This window comes from Oryctolagus cuniculus, chromosome 6 (assembly GCF_964237555.1).
Source record: "Oryctolagus cuniculus chromosome 6, mOryCun1.1, whole genome shotgun sequence".
In the NCBI taxonomy this organism is placed as follows: Eukaryota; Metazoa; Chordata; class Mammalia; order Lagomorpha; family Leporidae; genus Oryctolagus; species Oryctolagus cuniculus.
In genome coordinates, this window is record NC_091437.1 from 125,566,761 (window position 1) to 125,590,248 (window position 23,488).

General features: G+C 47.1%; 1 protein-coding gene across 6 annotated transcripts in view; it reads right to left on the bottom strand.

Annotated features, from left to right (window-relative positions):
- FBXO43 (F-box protein 43) overlaps positions 1-21,500 on the bottom strand; it is a 23,923-nt gene extending 2,423 nt beyond the window's left edge. For 2 of the 6 annotated variants that reach the window (XM_002710712.5, XM_070075358.1), the window contains exons 1-3: positions 20,757-21,500; positions 9,743-11,225; positions 4,507-4,609 (exon numbers count right to left, since the gene is read on the bottom strand). In XM_002710712.5, coding sequence (XP_002710758.3) covers positions 4,507-4,609; positions 9,743-11,225; positions 20,757-20,841 — 1,671 coding nt within the window. In that variant the 5' untranslated portion in view covers positions 20,842-21,500. Of the gene's footprint in view, positions 1-2,283; positions 2,349-3,590; positions 4,610-5,668; positions 6,740-9,742; positions 11,226-20,756 lie in introns of those variants that run through there. The other 4 variants (XM_070075357.1, XM_070075359.1, XR_011389264.1 and 1 more) reach the window with 4 other exon arrangements.
- Between the last annotated feature and the right edge of the window lie 1,988 nt (positions 21,501-23,488).

Consider the following 23,488-nt stretch of genomic DNA (forward strand, 5'->3'; position numbering starts at 1 on the left):
AAAAGGAAAAAGAAAAAAAAAACCTCTCACCTGTCCTACATTCATACAGTACTAATATTCAGTCAAGAAATGTGTTTATTAGGAGCTGGCACTGTGGTACAGCAGGTCAGGCCGCTGCTGTGACAGCAGCATCTCATATCCCAGTGCCTGTTCCAGTCCCAGGTGCTCTGTTTGCCATCCAGCTTCCTGCTAATGTGCTTGGGAAGGCAGCAGATGATGGTCCAAGTCCCTGGGTCCCTGCCACCCATGTGGGAAACCAGGATGGAGTTCCTGGCTCCTTACTTGGGCCTGGCCCAGCCCTGGTTGTTGCAGTCATTTTAAGGAGCAAACCAATGGATGGAAGTCCTCCCCCCGCCCCACCCCTGTGCCTTTCAAATAAGTAAATAAAAACACATTTTTTAAAAAAAGAAATGTTAATTATCTTGACTGGATAATGATCTCACAATTTACATGTTTATCAGAACAACATGTTATACACACCTTAAGTATATCTGATTTTCATCAATTATACCTTAATAAAGCAGGAAATATTTACATAATTAAAAAGATAAAGAAGGGCTGGTGCTATGGCCTGCAACACAAGCATCCCATATGGGTACCAATTCCTGTCCCAGCTGCTCCTCTTCCAATCCAGTTCTCTGCTATGGCCTGGGAAAGCAGTAGAAGATGGCCCAAGTGCTTCTGCACCCACGTGGGAGACCTGGAAGAAGCTCCTGGCTCATGGCTTCAGATCAGTCCAACTATGGCCATTGAGGCCATTTGGGGAGTGAACCAGTGAATGGAAGACCTTTTTCTCTGTCTCTCCTCTCTCTCTGTAACTCTACTTCTCAAATAAATCTTTATATATATATATATATATATATATAATTTTTCAATAGAATATCCTTTTAGCCTTCTATTCTCTTAAGGTTGGTAATGGGGAAAAAGAAAGACTTTTTCAAAACAAATTGACCTTCTTAAATAATTGTCAGGAAAAAATGCACTATGGGTGAATTTCCTCGCATGTCTACCTACAGTTGTGCTTACTCTCCCTTGAGAGTCTCTTTTTGCCACAAGTGCTCCTGACTGTGGGGAGAGCTAAGACATAGGAAATTACAGCAGCATAAGTATGAGGGTACTGCAAAAGGTTTGTAGGAAACTGAATTAAAAGATAAATTTAGGTACAAAAATTTTGAAATCCATGCACATGAAGGTTCTTCAAAAATTTCATATATTGCACATTATGAAAACATTAGGCATGGATTTCAAATGTTTTTGCTCCAAAACAAACTTATTTAAAAAAAATTGTTTCAATCTTTAAACGATTCTATTTGTATAGTTAGCAAGTTGAGAGACAGAGACAGACAGAGCACCCATCCGCTGGTTCGCTACCCAATTGCCTTATGGCCAGAGCTGAGAATCAGAAACTCAATCCAGATCCCCCACATGGGTGCAGGAACCCAATTATCTGAGCCATCACTGTACCTCCCAGGGACTGTATTAGCAGGAGGCTGGAGTCAGGAACTTAACTCAAGCTTTTTAACAGGGGATTGGGGCATGTATCTTAACTACTAGGCCTAATGCCCAACCCTGAACTTATTTTTCCTTTTTTTTTTTTTTTTGTTTGTTTGTTTTAGCAACAAAGAGAGATCTTCTGTTTACTCATTTACTCCCCAAATGACCACAACAGCTAGGGGTAGGCCAGGCCAAAGCCGGGAGCCCAGACCTCAATCCAGGTCTCTCATATGGGTGACAGGGACCCAAGTACTTGAGACAACATCTGCTGCTTCCAATGGTGTGCATCAGCAAGAAACCAGACCAGAAGTACAGGAGCTAGGACTTGAACCAGGCACTCGGATTTGGGATGTAGATGTGTCTTAGGCAGTGACTTAACCACCATTCCAAACACCTTCCTCCTAAATTTATCTTCTAATTCCATTTTCCATGAATTTTTGAAGTACCCTCATATAAGAAATGAGGTTAGCCAGCCATGAAAATTACACAATTAGCAGTTTTAAAATATGTGCCTAAGTATACTAGGCAAATACTGGGCCTCCGAAATTAAAATACAGTTGGGCATGAATTCACTGAAGAACTCAACCAGGAGCTTTCAGTGACAGTATGTAGACAGGAAAATCATTAGACGACTTTGTTTCACAGCTCTCTGCTTTGTTTAGTGATACCTGAGGCCAGTTTGGGTGGCAAGCAGCCAGTCCATGTCAGAATAGCAGGGCAAAGGGCCCCGGAAGAATGTCTCTGAGGCTAGGGAGAAACAGGTAGGACACATGGTCTGTTTGCACTCACACAGAGGAGGCTTTCCGTTCTGGTGGGGAATAGGAGATGAGTCGGGGATCGGTGCAGAGGAAACACTGAGTAAAACGAGAGAAAAACTTGGGCAGTTATCATTGTCTCCGAGGGAAGAGGAGGAAGGTTAGCCAGGAAGGAAAATGTAAGCAGAGTGGACAGCATGTTTCAGCCACGGCAAAGCCAGGAGGATCGCCACAGTCTTAACGATGTCAGCAGCTAGTCGCAGGCCTTCCCAGATGCTGTAAGTATTAAGTCAGGAGATAGGAGCTGGAGACAGAGATGGGGCTGGGGAGGCTGGGGAGGCAGCAGGGGCAGCAGTAGTGGTAGGGAGAAGTTGGACGACTAATATAATTCCCCTGTAGAAAAAAAATAGCTGTAAAAGCATGTTATTTACAAACATGGAGATAAATATTAGGAAAGAAACAACAATCGAAAAGGTGAAAGCAATTGCCTTGTTGGACCGAGAATAGGAAGAGACGGGGGAGAGAATGGTTTGTGTTAGAAGCCTTGCAATCCAATTTGAGCTTTTAAGCCATGTTTTTGTATTACTCTGAAAAATGTTTTAAAAAGCAAGCCATAATAATAATAATGTTAAGGAAAAAGCATAATCCTTTAAGGAGTTTTTTTTTTTTTTTAAGTCATGGCTAGGATATGAGGATGGGATAGTTTATCTAGAATTGCCTGAGTGGTTGCCAACATACCCACATGTTTCTTCCTTGGAGCATTAAGAAGTATATAGAACTAAGAGTTTAAATATTAACAGGTGCTTGCTTAAAAATGTTTTTAAACTCTGTCCCTAGCACGTAGGGCAGCTCTGAAACGCTGTATTAACAAGGTGGTTAATATATCATCTGCATGGCCAGAAGCTCCCGGAGCCCACTGCTGCCGCAGTGCGTAGACTGGCGCTCGCAGTAAGTTGTCCTGAGCAACATCGCGGTGAGAAGGCAAGTCTTTTCTTCAAAGTAAAGAGGAAACTTGGCATTGTAACTAACGGCCACCCCTAACATTCCATTGTCCTGAGAAGCCCATCCGCCTGTTTCCAGGTGGTCACTTTGGTTTGTGCCCCGTGTCACCTGCACTATTGTGCTTAGTCATATTAGAAATGTACTTCCACTGTCATTAAGTACTTTTTACTACAACAAGAATAAGGTAGTGAAATCAGCACTGGTGCCTACGAAAGGTGGAATCTACCATCAAATTGGGTGGGGAGGGCAAGGTCATCAGGTGCCTGTGACACAAAGCTGCATCCCTGGGGGCACAAGTTCCCAATGCTCCGCAGGCAGTAACCTGCTGTGCTCACTCACCTCCAGGCCTGTGCGTGTGCTGTTCCCTCGGCTGAAGCGCTCTTCCCTGTCTTCTTCACCTGGCTAACTGCAACTCATCGTTCGGGTCCCAGCTGAGACGTACTTCTCTTGATGCCCAAGTCCCAGTGCAACACTCCTTTGAAATGTCCGATAGAATGCTGGGCTTCCCCCCGACCACGCCTGTATTGTCGTCACCTGTCTACTTGTGTCACTCCCTGGATATGAGCTCCAGGAGAGCAGGGAGCAGGGATCACATCAGAAATGTATGCATTGCAGTCTGACAAACTGGCACAGTTACCCACATGTAGAATCCACTCAAAAGACCGGGATGAAAATGCCAGCATAGGCGTTTGTCCTAGCAGATAAGAGGCCACTTGGGATGCCCACATCTCATATTGGAGTGCCTGGGTTCAAGTCTCGGCTCCTCTTCCAATTCTAGCTTCCGATTAATGCACTCCCTGGGACATAGCAGGTGGTAACTCATGGACTTGCATCCCACCCACATGGGAGAGACCTGAATTGAGCGCCTGGCTCCCATTACACTTTGCAGAGTGAACCAGTGGGTGAGAGGCCTCTCTCTCTGTCTCTCTACCTCTCAAATAAATAAATACTTTTAATAGGTATACAAGTATCCAATTATGCATAGGACTCAACATGTCATTGGTATCCAGAGGCTGCCAAGAATGTATAAACTTAAACAGCAATAAAACCCAGCCAAGATCTTCCAGGCGCTTGGTAGTCCATTCTACTTTATAGACTGGGTGGAAATGGAGTTTAGAACAAGAGTTTGTGAGTGAATGTTTGCTCAATGTAAAAGGTTAAAAGATAACAGGAAAAACCAAATTAGGTTGCCCAGCAATGTGGGATGATGAGATATTTACACAAATCCATTCCAAAGAAGTATTACATACATTACCTCAGAACCTGTTTTCAGTTGTGTGATATAAAATCTCCTCCTCCAGTATGCTTTTTTATCTTGAACAATAATTTCACGCCAATTTCTGCTGACTTTCCAAACACTAAAACAAAAGGATCAGTCCTTATATTGTATATATTTCAGATAAATAGCATTTTTGTGTACGGTAATTAATAAGAAAAAAATTTTTTAAAGTTTAGGCAGTAGGGGCTAGACAGTAAACTTAAATTTTGCCTAAAATATGACTTAATCAACATCGTTGCTTCATGCTGATTCAGCAGATGAAAGAATTGCTATTAACTATTTAATTTATTTATTTAAAAGGCAAAGTTACAGGGAGAAAGAGGGAGACCCAGAGAGATAGAGATCTTTCACCTGCTGTTTCATCCCCAGTGACCTCAATGGCTGGACTGGGCCAGGCTGAAGGCAGGATCCAGGAACTTCATCAGGGTCTCCCATGTGGGTGCAGGGACCCAAATACTTGGGCCATCTTCTGCTGCTTTCCCAGACATATTAGCAGGGAGCTGGATCAGAAGTGGAAGTCAAGACTTGAACCAGCTGCCCATATGGAATGTCCTTGTTGCAGGCAGTGGCTTAACCAGCCACACTATAATACTGGCCCCAAGAATTCATATTTCAGCATGATATTGGTAGATGACTACTTTATAAATGGTCATTTAGACCCAATATGAGTCCAAAGGATTTAACTTCAAATGTGACACTAAGATGAAAAATTTAGAATGCGAAATGCAGCAATTCTCATCTGTGGAGAAGATTTTTTTTTACAAGATTGATTTATTTACATGAAAGTTGCAGAGAAAGGCAGAGAGAGAGAAAGAGGGAGAGAGACTTCCATCTGATTCACTCTCCAAATGGCCACAGTGGCCAGGACTGGGCCAGGTTAAAGCCAGGAGCCAGGAGCTTCATCCAGGCCTCTCATGTGGGTGCAAGGGCCCAAGGTTTTAGGCCATCCTCTGTTGCTTTCCCATGTGCATTAGCAGGGAGCTGGACTGAAAGTGGAGCAGCTGGGACTCGAACCAGCGCCCATATGGAATGCTGGCACTGCAGGCAGCAGCTTTATTCACTATGTCACGGCTCTGGCCCTTGTAGAGATTTTTTTTTTTTTTTTGACAGGCAGAGTGGACAGTGAGAGAGAGAGAGAGACAAAGGTCTTCCTTTTCCGTTGGTTCACCTCCCAATGGCCGCTGCGGCCGGCATGCTGCGGCCTGCGCACTGCGCTGATCTGAAGCCAGGAGCCAGGTGCTTCTCCTGGTCTTCCATGCAGGGGCAGGGCCCAAGGACTTGGGCCATCCTCCACTGTACTCCTGGGCCACAGCAGAGCTGGACTGGAAGAGGAGCAACCAGGACAGAATCCGGTGCCCTGACCAGGACTAGAACCTGGTGTGCTGGCGCTGCAGGTGGAAGATTAGCCTATTGAGCCGCAGTGCTGGCCGTTTGTAGAGATTTTTAAAAACAATGCTCCTATTCCTTTTTTGTATTTAACAAATCTCTGCAATGTTGATCAAATAAATAAAAGCAAAATTAATTCTTCAATAGGAGACCTAATTGCCAAATAAATACTATTACGAGGGCAGGGCGTTAGCAGCAGCCTACACCACTGTTTGGGAGGCCCACATCCTATGTTGGAGTGCCTGGTTGAGCCCCATTTGCCTGTTTCCTGCTAACATGCCTGGGAGGCAGCAGATGAAGAACAAGTGCTTGGGTCGCAGACACCCATACGGGAGACCCAGCTGGCATCAGGGCTCCTGGCTTCAGCCTGGCACAGCCCTGGCTATTGCAGCTATTTGGAGAGCAAACCAGCAGATGGAAACCCTCTCTCTCTCTTTCTGTCATTCTGCCTTTCAAATAAATAAATAAATTTTTAAAATAAATGAACAAATACTGTTAATAATAGCACCACAAAGTTTCTATTTTATTATTCACACTGTATGAGAAAGAAGCAGCTAAAGAAAAACCACAATTTTTATCCAATGATCGCTTAATTATCAATAATGTCTACCATATTAATTACATAGGAAAAAAGTAATCTTTCAACAGCTATCTAGCCTTTTTCAAATACTCTAACAAATTCCTCCAAAGGAATAAGGGCAGGAAAAGACTGAAAAGCAGAGGGACCGGGTACGGCGGTGACCATTGAGTCGTCAGCACCAAAGCTCTCCCAGTGAAGGCCACTTCTGTTGCCACTGCCTCGCTTTCGGCTGATGCTTGTGTGCTTTATGTCAGAGAGAAGGAAAGGAGTAGGCAGAAAGTCAATTCATGAGAAAGAGATCAACTATAGCATTGATTCTATTCAGTATTCTCCCTAGCTATTTCAACTCACCATCATCCCTCATACAACCAACAGCACTGCCAGCATTCTGGGTACTCTGTGTCTGGAAGGCTGGAATATGACTGAATCTCAACTGCTCACATAAGTGAGCACCCACATTTTTAATTTTTTAATTTATTTTTATGATTTATTTATTTATTTATTTGAAAGGCAGTGTTACAGAGAGGCAGAGGCAGAGAGAGAGAGAGAGAGAGAGAGAGAGAGAGAGAGAGAGAGATCTTCTATCTGCTGGTTCACTCCCCAGATGGTTGCACCAATCTGAAGCCAGGAACCAGGAGCCTCCTCCAGGTCTCCCACACAGATGCAAGGGCCCAAGGACTTGAGCCATCTTCTACTGCTTTCCTAGGCGATAGCAGGGAGCTGAATTGGAAATGGAGCAGCTGGGACTCGAACTGGTACCCATATGGGATGCCAGCATTGCAGGCAACAGCTTTACCCTCTATGCTACAGCACCAGCCCCCACATTTTTAATTTTAACCAGTCTGTATATAAATACTAAAGCTTATAAAAATAGCATTCCTATATCTCAATTATAGTATTCAGAAGATTTATCATTTGATCATTTTTAAAAAGCATAAACATATGGGTGCACTAGTCTATTATCCTACTTGGGTTACACGAAATACATTCCCAACAAGTCTATTCCAAAATTTACACCATAAATTTACACCATAAATAGGAGCTTGTGGGAAAATCCTGGATTAGAAATCACAGAGCTCAGAGCCAGCACACAGTGGGTTAATGCCATGGCCTGAAGGAGACCCGGCTGCTCCACTTCTGATCCAGCTCTCTGCTGTGGCCTGGGAAAGCAGTAGAAGATGGCCCAAGTAGAAGGGGCCTCTGCACCCACGTGGGAGACCAGGAAGAAGCTCCTGCCTGGCTCCTGGCTTCGGATTGGCGAAGTGGGGAGTGAACCAGCGGATGGAAGAACTCACTCTCTCTCTCTCTGCCTCTCCTCTCTCTGTGCAACTCTTTCAAATAAGTAAATAAAATCTTAAAAAAAAAAAAAAAAAAAAAAAAAAAGAGAGAGAGAGAGAGAGCTCAATTGTAGCCCTGGATCTACTCCTATCCTCTTGAGAGGTTGCTGGCAGGTAACTTAACCTCTCTGAATCTTAGTTTCTTCACCTGTAAAACACAGTGATTGGACGAGAAATTTTAGAAAGTTTCCAGTTATAAATTCAACAATTCTGTATAATATCCCCCAGTTACTAAATGTGGGGTGGGTGTGGGGAGAGAAAAGAAGAAAAGATTTTAGCAGAAGCAGTGACCACAAGAAGAGCAAAGACTGTGAACTAACTCTTGACGTACACCTGGCACGAAAGAGGTTCACTAACTCCTCCCATGTTCTCCCCCCAACCATCACGTTGCAGAAATCTTGTCCCATGTGACTTCGCTCCTTCCTAGCCATGACATTCTCAGGGGTCTTGTCTCCTGGTAGTCTTGCAGCTCCTCCAAATTGCCAGCATGAACAATCACAATTGAGTCTTTTTAACAACAGCCCACCCTCTGCTCCTAAATGTCTTCAGTTTCTCTTTAATTATGTAGCAGCATTCAATCTACTGAACTATCTGTGAATAAAAATTCTTCAGTGTCCGGTTTCTTGAAATTCCCCAAAGTAATTAACTTCCCCTGCCATGTTAGCAATCAAAACGAAATAATACTCATGCATATTCCCTTGGTCTCTGGCCAAACCCTCAAATGAAAGCTAACCATTGTTCCTGGGCTCTAGAATGTTGATTGAATAATTAAGTGCTAACCTTTGTATGTTGCCATTTCTCAGTCACCACAATGTTTTTCATTATTTCTGGCCAAGTTTCATAACCTTAATACAATTTGCAGCTGACAATAGATGTGGACTATTAAATAAATCATTAAAAAATTTCTGTGGAATAAAGCTTGCCATCTTGGAAATGTAAAGTTCAACTTTTGGGACCGGTGCTGTGGCACAGTAGACTAAGCTTCTGCCTGCAGCGCCGGCTTCCCATATGGGCACCAGTTCCTGTCCTGGCTGCTCCTCTTCAGATCCAGCTCTCTGCATAGCCTGGGAAATCAGTGGAAGGTGGCCCAAGTGCTTGGACCCCTGCACTCACATGGGAGATCCAGAAGAAACTCCTGGTTCCAGGCTTCGGATCAGCCCAGCCCCAGTCATTATGGCCATTTGGGGAGTGAACCAGCGGATGGAAGAGCTTTTGCTTTCTCTCTCTCTCTCTCTCTCTCTCTCTCTGACTCTACCTCTTAAATAAATAAATAAAATATTAAAAAATATATAGTTCAACTTTTAGGCAATCTATTCCCAGATGGCCAGATGGCAGTGATTAAGATCTTTATCCAGGAAAAATTATATTGGTGCTTTTAAACAGAAAAAAAAAAAAGTCACACTAGCAAGCTCCATTAGAAAGTCCAGTGAAACTGCTTTTCACCTCATGTTAAGACAACCAAAGGTAGAAATAGCAGAATAAACAAACAATACACCAAGACAATCAGTCAAATCACAGAAAAAAAAAAAAAAAAACTCTACAACTTAAAAAAAATGATAAAAGGGACTGGGGCTGTGGTGCAGTGTGCTAAGCTGCTGCCTGCAGCATAGGTGTCCCATATTGGAGCACTGGTCCTAGTCCCAGCAGCTCTGTCCCATCCAGCTCCCTGCTAATGCACCTGGGAAAGCAGCAAAAGATGAACCAAGTACCTGGGCCCCTCCCACCCTGTGAGAGACCTGGACGGACTTTCTAGGTTCCTGGCTGTGACCTGGACAAGCCGTTGTGGCCATTTAGGGAGTGAACCAGCAGATAGAAGATCTCTCTCTCTCTCTCTCTCTCTCTCCTCTCCCTCTCTTTCATCAACTCCCTCCCCCCCAAAAAAGTTTTTTTTTTTCATAACTTTTCTTACCTGCATAGGCTCTCTGCAGTCAAGGAATCTAAAACCATAGTAAGAATATGCTTTAAATTTCTATATTTTAACTCTGTTAAGATGTCCAGCCTTTCTATACCCATTTTCTTGCCAATCAGTCCTGCAAGAACGCACTTCAGAACAGCTATTTTACCCCCATCCCTTTCGTCTAAGAATTCATGGGCACCGTTCTGCTGGAATCTTTTCCTTTTGCTTTTCATAAAGAGCTCGTGCACTAGTTGCAAGGCTGGCGTCTTGGATAAACCCGTGAAGCTTGACGACAGTGCCCCGCTCTGGTCACTGCGCGGCTGACTCTCGGGGAGGTCTGACGTGGCCGCTGCTCTCTCAGAGCTGGAGCGCACGCCCTGCCCTTCCTCCTCCGTCTCCGACTGCGAGCCTTGCTCCCGGAGGGTGGACAGTCTCCTTGACCTGCCAAGGCGCCGTGACTTTCGAACGGTGTCCCCTGCTTTGAGAGCTCCTCTGTGCTTCTGAAGTAGTTCCTGGAAAGAACCTTCCTGGTCGGAGAGGGAATCTTCTGACTTGTCCAAGCTAAGCGAGTTAAAGCCGCTGTCTTCGGGTGTTGAAATGTCACCTCTCACCTCCGATGAAGGGGAAAGGGTGCCACTTGCGTGGAATTTAATGCTGGCCACGAGATTACTTATTGGCGTCACAAATATGTCCTCATCTGTCCCACAGGTGCCTCCACTGCCGGAGGAGCCCAGCAGCTCAGGACAAGCATTTTCATCCACACTTAAACTGCTGTCGCTGAAGTCGTAGGTGATAGAGTCTTTAAAATGGTTTCCCTGGATGGGCGATAGGCAGTCCACTTCAAACAGGCTGTAGTCATCTTTGGCATCATCGACTGTGGAAGTCTTTTGGTGAGAAAAAGCTAGTCTCAGGTTCTGACTGTTGGACGGCACTTCCTCTGTCTTTAGAGTGCTAGTGATCGCCAGAGGGCTGTGCTTGCTCTGCCTTGGAAGACCAGAAACACTGCCTGGATCAGGGTCTCCTAAGTGGGGAATCTGGCCGACGCCACTCTCTAGAGAATGACTTTGTGACTCCAGCTCCCCCTGTAGGGGAGGGAAGGATACATGCAACCGTCTGGGCAACAGACATTTTTTCCTACTGACTTTGGGAGTTTCACACAGTTCTGGGGACTCATCCCCTTCCTTCGCAGGGAAGACACATCTCTTTCTTTGAGCGGGAGTCTCTGACGGACGGGCTAAGCCCCAGCCTGAAGTTGCAGGGTGCTCGTGGATTAATGTTAGGCCTTTCTCCTTCTTCCTCCCAAATTCTTCATCTGTGTCATTGAAGCAGCAAGGTTTGAAGGACTCCTTGTAGCTGCCATCTCGAAATGAAGATGTAGAAGACAAGTCTCTGAAGCTTGAGTGCCTGAAGCTGAGCGTAGGAGAGTCCACCTCATTTCCTGCTCCAGTGGTGGCTTGGCCTGAGTGTCTTTGTGACATCTCCAGAATCTCTGTTTCTGCAAAACGAAAACAAATCTAGTCTTCCTTTGAAAAACAGCCAGGAAGCTTGCCCCAAAATATACTACTGATTTGGAGTACAGGTAATATTGGAAACTTAGTATGACAATTTTTTAGAAGTTTACTTTTTTTTTTTTTTTGACAGGCAGAGTGGACAGTGAGAGAGAGAGAGAAAGCTCTTCCTTTTGCTGTTGGTTCACCCTCCAATGGCTGCCGCAGCCGGTGCGCTGCGGCCGGGGCACCGCGCTGATCCGATGGCAGGAGCCAGGTACTTCTCCTGGTCTCCCATGGGTGCAGGGCCCAAGCACTTGGGCCATCCTCCACTGCACTCCCTGGCCACAGCAGAGAGCTGGCCTGGAAGTGGGGCAGCCGGGACAGAATCCGGCGCCCCAACCGGGACTAGAACCCTGTGTGCCGGCGCCGCAAGGCGGAGGATTAGCCTAGTGAGCCGCGGCGCCGGCCAAAAGTTTACTTTTAAAAAAAATCAACTCCACAATACACTGATGTATATGTTTCAACATAACAATATTCATTGGGGCCGGTGCTGTGGTGCAGTGGGTTAAAGCCCTGGCCTGCAGCACCAGCATCCCATATGGGAGCTGATTTGAGCCCCAGCTGCTCCACTTCTGATTCAGCTACCTGCTAATGCGCTTGGGAAAGCAGTGGAAAATGGCCCAACTCCTTGGGCCCCTACACCCATGTGAGAGACCTGGAAGAAGCTCCTGGCTCCTGGCTTCAAATCAGCTCAGCTCTGGCCATTGCAACCATTTGGGAAGTCAACCAGCGGATGCAAGACCTCTCTCTCTCTCTCTGCCTCTACCTCTCTCTGTAACTCTGTTTTTCAAATAAATAAATACATAAAAAATTTTAAAATGAAAATTCACTGAACCATAATCTAAGTAGTGTGCACAAGCATTTTCTTGAATTACTCCTAGAAAGAAAAAAACCTAGCAACTTAATTTTAAAATTATTTTATTATCTCATGATTTTAACAGCACTAAAGCAATTAATTCAGTTCTAATGCTCTAGCTTATTTGGCATGGCCTTTATTAGTCAGTTGGATATCCTTTCAAAGTTCAGTGATGTAGATAAATATACTTTAAAAACACTATGCTGAGGCCAGCACTGTGGTATACCATGTTAAGCTTCTGCCTGTGACACTGGCATCCCATATGGGTGCAGGTTCAAGTCCCAGCTGCTCCACTTCCCATCCAGCTCCCTGCTAATGTGTCTGGGAAAGCAGTAGAAGATGGCCCAAGGACCCTACACCCATGTGGGAGACCCAGATGAAGCACCTGGGCCAGCCCTGGCCATTGTGGCCATCTGGGGAGTGAACCAGCAAATGGAAGATCTGTCTTGCCTTCTGTCTCTCTAACTCTGCCTTTCAAATAAATAAATAAAAAGCTAGTTTTTAAACACAGCTTTGGAAAATGTGTCAAATAATGGTTGCTCCCACTAGCTCTAACTGCAATCAGCATGTGTATATTCATGCACACGTATTAGGTCTGCTGCAGAAATCCAGTTCCCATTCGAAATGTCTGAATTCCCAGGCTGAACACTTTTCAAAAGGACTCTCTGAGGGTGGGCATTCGCCTCAGTGGTTAAGACTGCTGCCTCTGCCCCGTGTTCAGTCTATGAGCCTGACAGCAGTTGGTCAACCTCTATGGATTTATTTTCTCTGACTAAATTTGGTCTGGCTGCGAGTTTGTACCCTGTCTCCTCCCTGTTCTGTGCCCCCCTTTTCCTTATATTTTGGTGCCCTGTGTGAGGAGGGGAGCAGAGGACCTGGTCTCTGGGTAAGAGCTGTGACCCCCACCCCCGACTTTTTTCCCCCTTTCTGAACTCCTTCCCCTTTTGACTCTCTCTGCGTGCCCCTCACCTTCTCTTTCCTACAACCTTTTTTCTCCCTTCTGACCTGGGTGGCTGACACCTCTCCAGAACATGTTCTCACTCCCGCTTGCATTTCTTATTTCCCAACAAATTCACAGCCAGAGCCTTTTCCGGATCTCATTGCTCCGTGCCCACGTCGGACCTAATTCTCAACCCATTGGATTGGTAAGAGAGGTCTCCGTCTCCTTAAGTGCACTGGGACAATGCCCGTGACCCGTTCATCCCCCCTCCTAGGGCCTGGGTGTTAGATTGGTTTCCCTTGATCAGGGGAAATGCCCACCTATCGCAGCTTAGAAGTGGGACGCTGGTCTAACTGTGGGGATTCCTTCTCACTCCTCTTAGAGGACTCAGAACTTAGGTTCTCCATTGGCGTGATTCTCTCTCGGGGGACACCCTGTAAAAGGACCCTCTTCCTTCAGACCCTATTTTGCTTAATCTATGAGTTCCAAATTTTGACTCCCCTCTGGCCTGCCTCTTAAAAGACTCAGCAAGCTGGGCCTGAAGTGGGAGATAAAGTGGAGGCGATTAATCCATCTCCGCACTAAAATTTGGCCTTGATATAAATTGGACAATGATACTAATTTGGCATTTTCATCTCAAACTTCTCTTAAGATTTTAATAACTCTACACAGAGAATCAGCAAATGGTCAGAGGTCCCCCACATCCCAGGCTTTGTCCTCCTCTGAGGTTGACTTTCCTCATTCCAAGCCCTTGGGCAGGAGATAGACTTGGAGCCTCCTCTCGAACCCTTGACTGTCTCATCTTCCACTCTTGCTCTTCCCTCAGGGGTGCTGCTGCCTCAGGAGCAGAGCCTGTTTGGCTCCCCCACTCCTCCTCACTGGCAGCCGAAACCGCCTCTCTCCTCTTGCCGATCCCCCCACCCCTGCCACTCTCTCCTCTTGGGCACTGAAATACAGAGTAAAAGCAACACAATGTTTATTGCTCTGAAAGCCCGTCACCCAGGAGCCTTTCTCACATCTCCCCGCCCACCTTATCAGGGTCCAGGCGGCGCTCTGCAGCTCCCCAACAAGCAGCCAGAAAGGATTCTGCCTGCTGTTCAAACGCAATGAAGCCTGACTTCGACATCCCCACCCCAACTCCGCCCTCTCTCCCCTACTCTCCCCTTACCCCCATCCTGTCTTCCCTAAAATAAAGTCTTCTTTAACCAGCCACCTCCTCTTCTTCCACAAACACTGAACTCCTAAACCCTAACATAATGGAGCCACACCTCACACGAAGATGAAACCTCCATTCCAGCCGTCTCCAGTAATATATTTGGCGGGGCTAGCGTAGAAAAACCCAGAACAGCCGTAAGTCCTGAGCAACTTCACTCCAAAGAATGTTCATGCCCTGCCTTATGTAGTGGCAGCCAAAATCTCTTTGCTAATCACTGAGACTGTTTTGTTGCTCTCTCCTGTAATGTATTATACATGTATACACACTGTGTGTTCATGGGAAAATTTAGTAAGAGCCCTGTTTTAATTGGCTTACACTTGTGTTACTCAAAAAAATATTTCCAACTACATATACTCTTAAAAACATAGAAGGCATTGGACCTTTTGGTAAATGTTTCGTAGGTTATTTGACAGTTAAAATTGTTACTAAATTTTCACTTGATATTAAGCTAGCTGGGAAGCCTGACTTGTACCCTCATTTCTCTATTCTCTTCAAGATGGAAAACTCAGTTTGTTCTGTAGGGCTCTCCATCAGGATGTTTGATCTTTAGACCTCATATAAGACACTTTGGATGAGGTGGTCTTAATGTTTTGTCTTACATAAAAGGACATAGCTTTCCTCATGGGCATTGTCTTGTTTCACAGGAAGAATATTGTCAAGCCTGTGACCACAGATTTCTAGCTCAGGCCACCAAGATTAGGGACAGAATTGAGTACCCCTTGGCCAACATTCCTGAAGGCTTCCTGTGTGTTCTACTTTAACAGAGACCAGGAGGAAGAGGAGCAAGGCAGCAGGAGCAATGTAGGGATAGGTGGCAGGCCAATTAATAGCTGCTTTACACAATGATCTGTCATCAAGGAGACCCAACAAGGCCAGTCCACCCCCAAATGGCACCTCTTTTCAATATGAGGAGCCAGGACATTGGGCAAGAAGCTGTCAGCTCTTCCAAGAGCCAGGCCACTGAAAACAGAACTGCCCTAGGGGTTGAAGGGTCAGAACCACAGATCCTATTGGCCCCAAGCTGAAAAAGCACTTCACTCTGCCAGCTTCCAAAGTAACCACCACCATCAGGAGGACAGCCTAGGGCCAGTAACAATCAAGGCAGAGCTGTAAACTTTCTTTTAAAGATGCCACCTATTCGATACTAACTGCCTATGCAGGCCAGCTCTCCTCCCAGGCCAGCTAGGTAATGGAAGTCAACAGGGTGCCTTCCCTAAGGAGGTTCACACCTCCCTTACGATGTCTCTTCCAGTGAAGAGAGGGGTCTGGACCTCACATATACCTGGCCAGGCCTTAATGCCCACCTGATTATTTTCAAGCCCCTCCTGTCAGTTTCTGTTTGCCTCTCAATGGGAAAACTCCCTCCTGGTTTGCACAGCACCTTTCTTAGATTCTCTAATGACTCTGTCTTTAGTTTTGGAAACAAAATGGGAGTGTTCTGTCCCTGTGGCAACCAGGCATACACCTGTCTTCCCACTAACTGGACAGGACTCCTGCTTTCCTGTTTTCCCCTTTGTCCTCCTCATTTCGTCCATCTTTTCCACCACGGGCAATCTCTGATATCCCCTTTTATCTTCATAATCATAGTGCTCCTGTTTCCACCATGGATAATTAACTAATTCCAAAGGTTCTTGCAGGAAGGAGTGACTGCTATATCCCAAGCCATCACACAGGAACAACACAAGACTGCTCTTCAATGAATCTGATCTGGGGTATAGATACCCGGCCCTGCATCAACACCCCATATCAGCAGGAAGTAGCCAGAAAGAAAATGGTTCCATCTCCTTATCTATACTCAGAGTCAGAGTTGATGGAACAAGGACATAAGCCTCAGCCATTCTGGGTTCTAGTTACCCCTGCCTTCTCTCAAGAGACCAGTTCAATCTCACCCCCTGCATTGCTCCCCAGTTTAGAAGCCAGTGGGACAAAACTTGAGACCAGTATGGAGAAGCTCATAGCTGCCTACTGCCCGCCCACCCCAACCCCTAGCCCCGTAGCCCTTTTATAGGGCCCAGCCTGCTGGGGTCAAGGCCTCTGCCACCTGTTCACTCTGTGAGCATGATGGCGGTTGGTCAACCTCTGCAAGTTTATTTTCTCTGGATAAATTCTATCTGGCTATGGGGGAAAAAAGAAAGAAAAAAAAAAAAAGACTGCTACATCCCATGTCACAGTACCTGGGCTGGATGCCTGCCTCTGACCCCTGACTCCAGCTTCCTGCTGGACCCCGGGGGCAGCAGTGAAGGCTCAAGTAATTGGGTTCCTGCCACCCATGTGGGAGACCTGGATAGGGCTCTCAGCTAGGAGATTCAGCCTGGCCCACCTCTAGCTCTTGCAGGCATTTTGGGGAGTGAACCAATGGATGGGCACTCTATCTGTCCCTCTTTCTGCCTCTCAGAGAGAGAGAGAGAGAGAGAGAGAGAGAGAGAGAGAGAGAGACACTATCTCACTGCTAAATTACGAACATGAATCACTGCACCACAGATAGGGGGCTGCTTCAAACTTGGCATGCCACACCTACTCATGCCTTCTACATGGTTTTTGAAACCTAAGCTCCAGTTTCAGACTTGAATTAGCAAATAGACAACTATTTGTCAGGGTAACCACAGTTTATAACACACTTCAAGTTGCAAATAATGAATTCAAATCAATTACTTAAAGAATACTCAGTAATTATATGGATAAAGATTAACACTAGGCAATATTTTACTCCTTAACTTTTTCAACAGCATATGCACATTCCTTCTTTATTTGAGGGGCCGGCACTGTGGTACAGCAGGTTAAAGCCCCAGCCTGCAGTTCCAGCATCCCATATGGGAGCTGGTTCGAGTCCAGGCTGCCCACTTCCGATCCAGCTTCCTGATGATGTGCCTGGGAAAGCAGTGGAGAATAGCCCAAGTCCTTGGGACCCTGCACCCATGTGGGAGACCCGGAGGAAGCTACTGGCTACTGGCTTCAGATCGGCACAGCTCTGGCCGTCGCAGCCATCTGGGGAGTGAACCAGCAGATGGAAGACCTCTTTATCTGTCTCTACCTCTCTCTGTAACTCTGTCTTTCAAATAAATAAAATAAATCTTTTCTAGAAAAAGAAATTTGAATTAAATCTTAAAGCAAAGATAAGAAATGTATTACAGTTTTTGATACCTCTCCAGATTATGAAAAAGACATGAAGAAAATTATCATTCCTTCAGTTTTCTGTAGGCCAAAGGCATGATTTTTTTCCTCTATTAAAAGATTTTGGGCGGGGACAGTGGTGGGGTGTTTGGTGCAGCAATGAAATAGCTGCTTGGGACACCCGTGTCCCACATTGGAATGCCTGATTCGAGTCCTGACTGCTCGACTTTCAATCCAGCTTCCTGCTAATGTGCATCCTGGGAGAGAGCAGGAGACAGCTCAAGTCCTTGGGTCCCTGCCACCAATGTGGGAGACCCAGATGGAGTTCCAGGCTCCTGACTTCAGCCTGTCTCAGCCCTGGCTGTTGTAGTCATTTGGGGAGTGAACCTGCAGATGGAAGATCTCTCTCCTTCCTCTACTTCTCTCTGCCTTTCAAATAAAAATAAAAATTAAAAAAAATTTAACAATATTAAGAAAATTTATTTTAGTGAACTATAATGGTATAGTAGTTTATTTATGCCTAATATACAACAGTTAAATATGTAACAGAATGGGCTTGCTACAAAATCAAATTGCTGGGGCCAGCATTGTGGCATAGTGGGTAAAGTTGCTGCCTGCGACATTGGCATCCCATACAGGCACTGGTTCGAGTCCCAGCTTCTCTACTTTTGATCTAGCTCCTTGCTAATGGCCTGGGAAAGCAGCAAAGGATGGCTGAAGTCCTTGGGCCCCTGCACCCATGTAGGAGACCTGGATGAAGCTTCTGACTCCTGGCATCAGTCTGGCCCAGCCCTGGCCTTTGCAGCCATTTGGGGAGTGAACCAGTGGATGGAAGAGCTCTCTCTGTCTCTCCCCTCTCTCTGTAACTCTGGCTTTCAAATAAATAAAGTAAATCTTTTAAAAAAATGCTAACTTCAAACAGAACAAAACATTTCTTTATGGTATTATGATCATTGGGAGATCATTTTTACTGGGGAAAGTATCTAACCTTTTAAAACGATACTCTCAGAGCGGGCATTTGGCACGTCAGTTAGGACGCCACTTGGGATGCCTGCATCCCATTTCAGAGCGCCTATCTTAGAGCACTGGCTCTGTCTCAGACTCCAGTTTCCTGCCACTGTGCACCCAGGGTGGCAGCAGGCGATGTCCCAAGTATTCGGGTCTCTGCTATCCATACCAGAAACTGGGATTGAGCTCTGGGCTCCTGGCTTAAGCTTGGCTCAGCCCCAGCTGTTGTAGGCATTTGGGGAGTGAGCAAGTGGATAAAAGATCTCTCTGTCCCTGCCTTTCAAGCCAGGGGCTTTCAAATAAACAAACAAAAAAAATTAATTAAAAAAACTTAAAGCAGGGGCGGGCACTGTGGTGTAGCAGGTAAAGCTGCTTCCTGTGATGCTGGCATCCCGTGTGGGTGCCGGCTCATGTCCCAGCTGTTCCACTTCCCATCCAGCTCCCTGCTAATGGCCCAAGGATAGCAGCTGAAGATGACTCAGGTGTTCTGACCCTGCCACCCAAGGGGGAGACCCATCTGAAGCTTCTGACTTCGGCCTGGCTTAGTGCTGGCTGTTATAGCCATCTGGGGAGTGAACCAGCCAATGGCAGATCTCTCACTCTTTTCTCTCTCTATCTACATCTCTTTTAAAATACGTAAATCTTTAAAATAATTAAAACAGAATCATATACCCCCTTAAAATAATTTAATATTTATTTTTCATCTACTTAAAAGGCAAAGTGGACACAGAGAGAGAGAGAGAGAGAGGGAGAGAGAGAGAGAATCTTCCACCTACTGTTCACTCTCCAAATGCCCACAACAGCCAGGGTTGGGCCAGGGCAAAGCCAGGAACCTGGAATCCCATTTAGGTCTCTCACATGGGTGCAGGAACCCAATTACTGGGCCATCAAGTGCTACCTCCCAGGATGCATTAGCAGGCAGCATGATCAGAAGCAGAGCAGCTAGCACTTGAACTGGCACTCTGGGAGGGCATGTGGGCATCGCAGGCAGCAGCTTAACCAGCTGGGCCACAACACCTACCCCTTCCACACCTCCTGTAGATAAATCTCACACATCTTCCTTTTTAAAAAGGATTTATTTATTTAGAAGGTAGAGTGACAGAGAGAGAGGGAGAGATGTACAGAGATCTTCCATCTGCTAGTTTACTCCCCAAATGCCCACAACAGTGGGGCTAAACCAGGCTCAAGTCAGGAGCCTGGTTCTCCTACATGGGTGGCAGAGCCTAAGTACTTGGACCATCACCTGCTGCTTCAAGTGCATTAGCAGGAATCTGGATTGGAACAGCTAGGAGTCAAACTGGCACTCAGGAAAAGTGACACAGATGTCCCGGGCGATGGCTTAAGCCCCTGAGCCCCAATGCCCACCACACATATTCCTTAGCTATCTACATGCCCTCAGATCTATGCTAACTTCTGCACACGTGTTAAGAGCCAAAACAATGATCAAACTTTGCTTTCTACAATGTGTTCATATTTTAAAATCTGTGCTCATATTTTAAAATCTTTTTTGTTTTCCAAGTATTAATAATACAGATTGTGTTTTCAAATTACATCTTAATTTCCCCATCTCTGAGAATCATTGTATTAAAAAACAGTTTGTACTCGGTTTGGTAAAATTAGGTCAGGGAATGCTTTTAAAAGGACAGGGATCTGGTGCAGTGGTTAAGATGCCCCTTGGGATAGCAGCATCCCTTATGAGAGCACCTGATTCGTTTCCTAACAATGTGTGACTGGGAGGCAGCGCTCTTGGGAGACCTGGATAGATTTCCTGGCTCCTGGTTTTGGCCTGACCTGGCCCTGCCTGTTACCAGCATTTGGGGAGTGACAAAGTGATGCTGTCTCAAATAAATAAAATGTAACCGTTCTGCTATTTTACCACTAGGTGTCTCACTATGCTCGAATTTGGGAAACCGAGAGGCAAAATAGTTAGAAACTAGGCGGTAGTATTATCCCCTCCCCTAAAAGCCACAAGCTACTGGCATCACACACACAGACACACACCCCTTATATTTTTCTGTTCATCTACACATTTGCAGCTGCCTCCAAAGAGCTTTCCCTGTTGTCATTCTTTTCATCTTTGACTACCCCGAAGATGGTCTCAAAACTTGATTTTTCAAAAACTCGAAATTCTTTAAAAGCATCCATGTAAAATCAGGGAATGTGCACCGACCGATCAAACCAGTCTGTTTCAGTCGGCTTTTTAAAAACCCGGCTCCCGATCAAGTGTTAAGAACACATCTCTAAAGCGCTCTTTTTTGGAAAAGCATCTCTCGATTCAGAAAATCACACATTTACTATTTAACCGTATTCGAATCGTCTTCCTTTGTCAAGGAGGCAGCTCTTACCATCAGGAAGTCTCGAGCTCTTAGACGTCAAAGCTACGCAGCCTTCCAAATCAGAAAACCTCTCACCTCTGCCTTTCAAATTCATGCCACAGTCATGTCCCTCAAAGGGAAGAAAAAGAAAACCACCCTCAGGTTGAACAACTCATCCTGACGCGACGGCAGCGGCACAACACTGCTACGACTCGGTTCCACCGAGGTGTGCGCCGCAGGGAGCGCTCCTAGCGCGTCCAGAGGCCCGGAGCCGCGATCCCTCGGGTTTGTTTTTGTTTTTTCCTGCAGCCCCTCCAGGGAACAGGACTCTCCCGAGCCGGGTTTTTCTCCAGAGGAGCTTCCCCAGCCGGGTTTCCGGAAAGGCAGCGGGAGCCTCACTCCCGGCCCCTGAGGCGCTGCGTGCGGCTGGCCGCGTAACGGTCTCACCGGGACGCCGAGGATCCGCTCGTGCCCTCCCGCGACCTTCTCCAGGCCGGGCTGGCGGCACCTGGAGCAGAGCAGCGAACGGCTGCGAGCAGGCCCTGGCACCTGGAAAACAACACAGTGGGGCGCGGGCGTGGGGGCGTCCGGGGGCCCGTTAGCCGGCGCACACCTGGGGGCCCTCGGCCGCCCACCTTGAGGCCGAAGGCGCGGCGCCCGGGCGGGACTGGGGGCAGGGGAGCCGGGCGCGTCGGGGAGGAGCCGCGGCAGGGCCCCCAGGGATGCCGGGCTATGGCAACCCCCACGCCAGGTCCGCTTGGGGCCGCCGCCTTTCCCTCCTTCGGTTTGAACTGCCCGCCGCGAGTAACCGCTGCGCGCAGCCCCGCCCCGGCCCGCGCCGCGCCACGCCTCCCCCGGCCCCGCAGCGCCCCCAGCGGCCGCCCGAGTACCCGCAGGCATCTCCCTGACCCAGCGGGAGGAGTGCCCGAGCGCTCCCTGCTAATGCAGGGGAAAGCAGGGGAAGATGCCCCAGGTGCTTGGGCACCTGCACGCATGTGGGAGGCCTGGAGGACGCTCCTGGCTTCTGCCTGGCTCAGCCCTGGCCGTCCACAACCATCTGGGGAGTGAACCAGCAGTTGGAGACCCTTCTCTCTGTCTCTCCCTCTCTTTTTCTGTAACTCTGTCTTTCAAATAAATCTTCAAGAGAAAAAGTGAATTGTTTTTGATAGTTTAAACTTTTTTTAAAAGATTTATTTATTTATTTGAAAGTCAGAGTTGCACAGAGAGAAGGAGAGGGAGAGAGAGAGGTCCTTCAGCTACTGGTTCACTCCCCAGACGGCCGCAACAGCTGGACCTACGCCGATCTGAAGCCAGGAGCCAGGAGCTTCTTCCTGGTCTCCCACATGGGTACAGGGGCCCAAGGACTTGGGCCATCTTCCACTGCTTTCCCAGGCCATAGCAGAGAGCTGGATGGGTGGTGGAGCAGCCAGGACTCAACGGGTGCCTATATGGGATGCCGGCACTGCAGGCAGTGGCTTTACCTCCTACGCCACAGCGCCGGCGTTTGATAGTTTAAACTTAATCCTAACCCTAACCAAACTCCCAGATACCCTCATTGCCAAATAAATTTTTTAAACTCTAGGTTCAATGAGTGTTTACTGGCTATCTATTTTATTATTATTATTATTTTTTGACAGGCAGAGTGGACAGAGAGAAAGAGGGACAGAGAGAAAGGTCTTCGTTTTCCGTTGGTTCACCCTCCAATGGCCGCCGCGGTTGGCGTGCTTTGGCTGGTGCATCGCACTGATTCGAAGCCAGGAGCCAGGTGCTTCTCCTGGTCTCCCATGCGGGTGCAGGGCCCAAGCACTTGGGCCATCCTCCACTGCACTCCCAGGCCACAACAGAGAGCTGGCCTGGAAGAGGGGCAACCGGGACAGAATCTGGTGCCCCGACTGGGACTAGAACCCGGTGTGCCGGTGCCGCAGGCAGAGGATTAGCCTATTGAGCCGCAGCGCCGGCCTTACTGGCTATCTATTATATACTAGGCACAGTCCTGCCCTTGGCAGCTTCGAAGACCCCTTCTTTCCCCCACCTGCTCTCTAAATGAGACCTCCTTCTTCAATATTTAGCTTCTATTATCCTATGCTACATAATTCTCACTCAGAACTCGTACTGCCGCTACTACCTCTCTCTCTCTCTTTCTCTCTCTCTCTCTCTCTCACACACACACACACACACACACACACACACAAACACATTCACATGTGCGCGCTTGCGTGCACTTATGCTCTTTGTGACTGTCCCTTGGCCATCCTAAATGAAGTATGCTCAAAAATCACAATCATTGGGGCTGGCACTGTGGCTTAGCGGGTAAAGCCGCCGCCTGCAGTGCCAGCATCCCATATGGGTGCTGGTTCGAGTCCCGGCTGCTCCACTTCCGATGCAGCTCTCTGCTGTGGCCTGGGAAAGCAGTAGAAGATCTCCCAAGTCCTTGGGCCCCTGCACCCACTTGGGAGACCTGGAAGAAGCTCCTGGATCCTGGCTTCCGCGCAGCTCCGGCCATTGTGACCAACTGGGGTGTGAACCAGTGGACGGTAGACCTCTGTGTGTGTGTGTAACTCTGACTTTCAAATAAATAAATAAATCATTTTAAAAAATCACAATAACAAAGTTCCAGCTATGTGCCAATTACTGGGCCAAGCACAGGGCAAGCTAAAGGGAGCAAGGCCTGGCTACTGCTGCTCAAGGCCTCATTGGTACAAGTGTTGCGGCACAGGAGAGCGGGACCAACTAATGCTACTTGGGAAAAGGGTGCAGCGCTA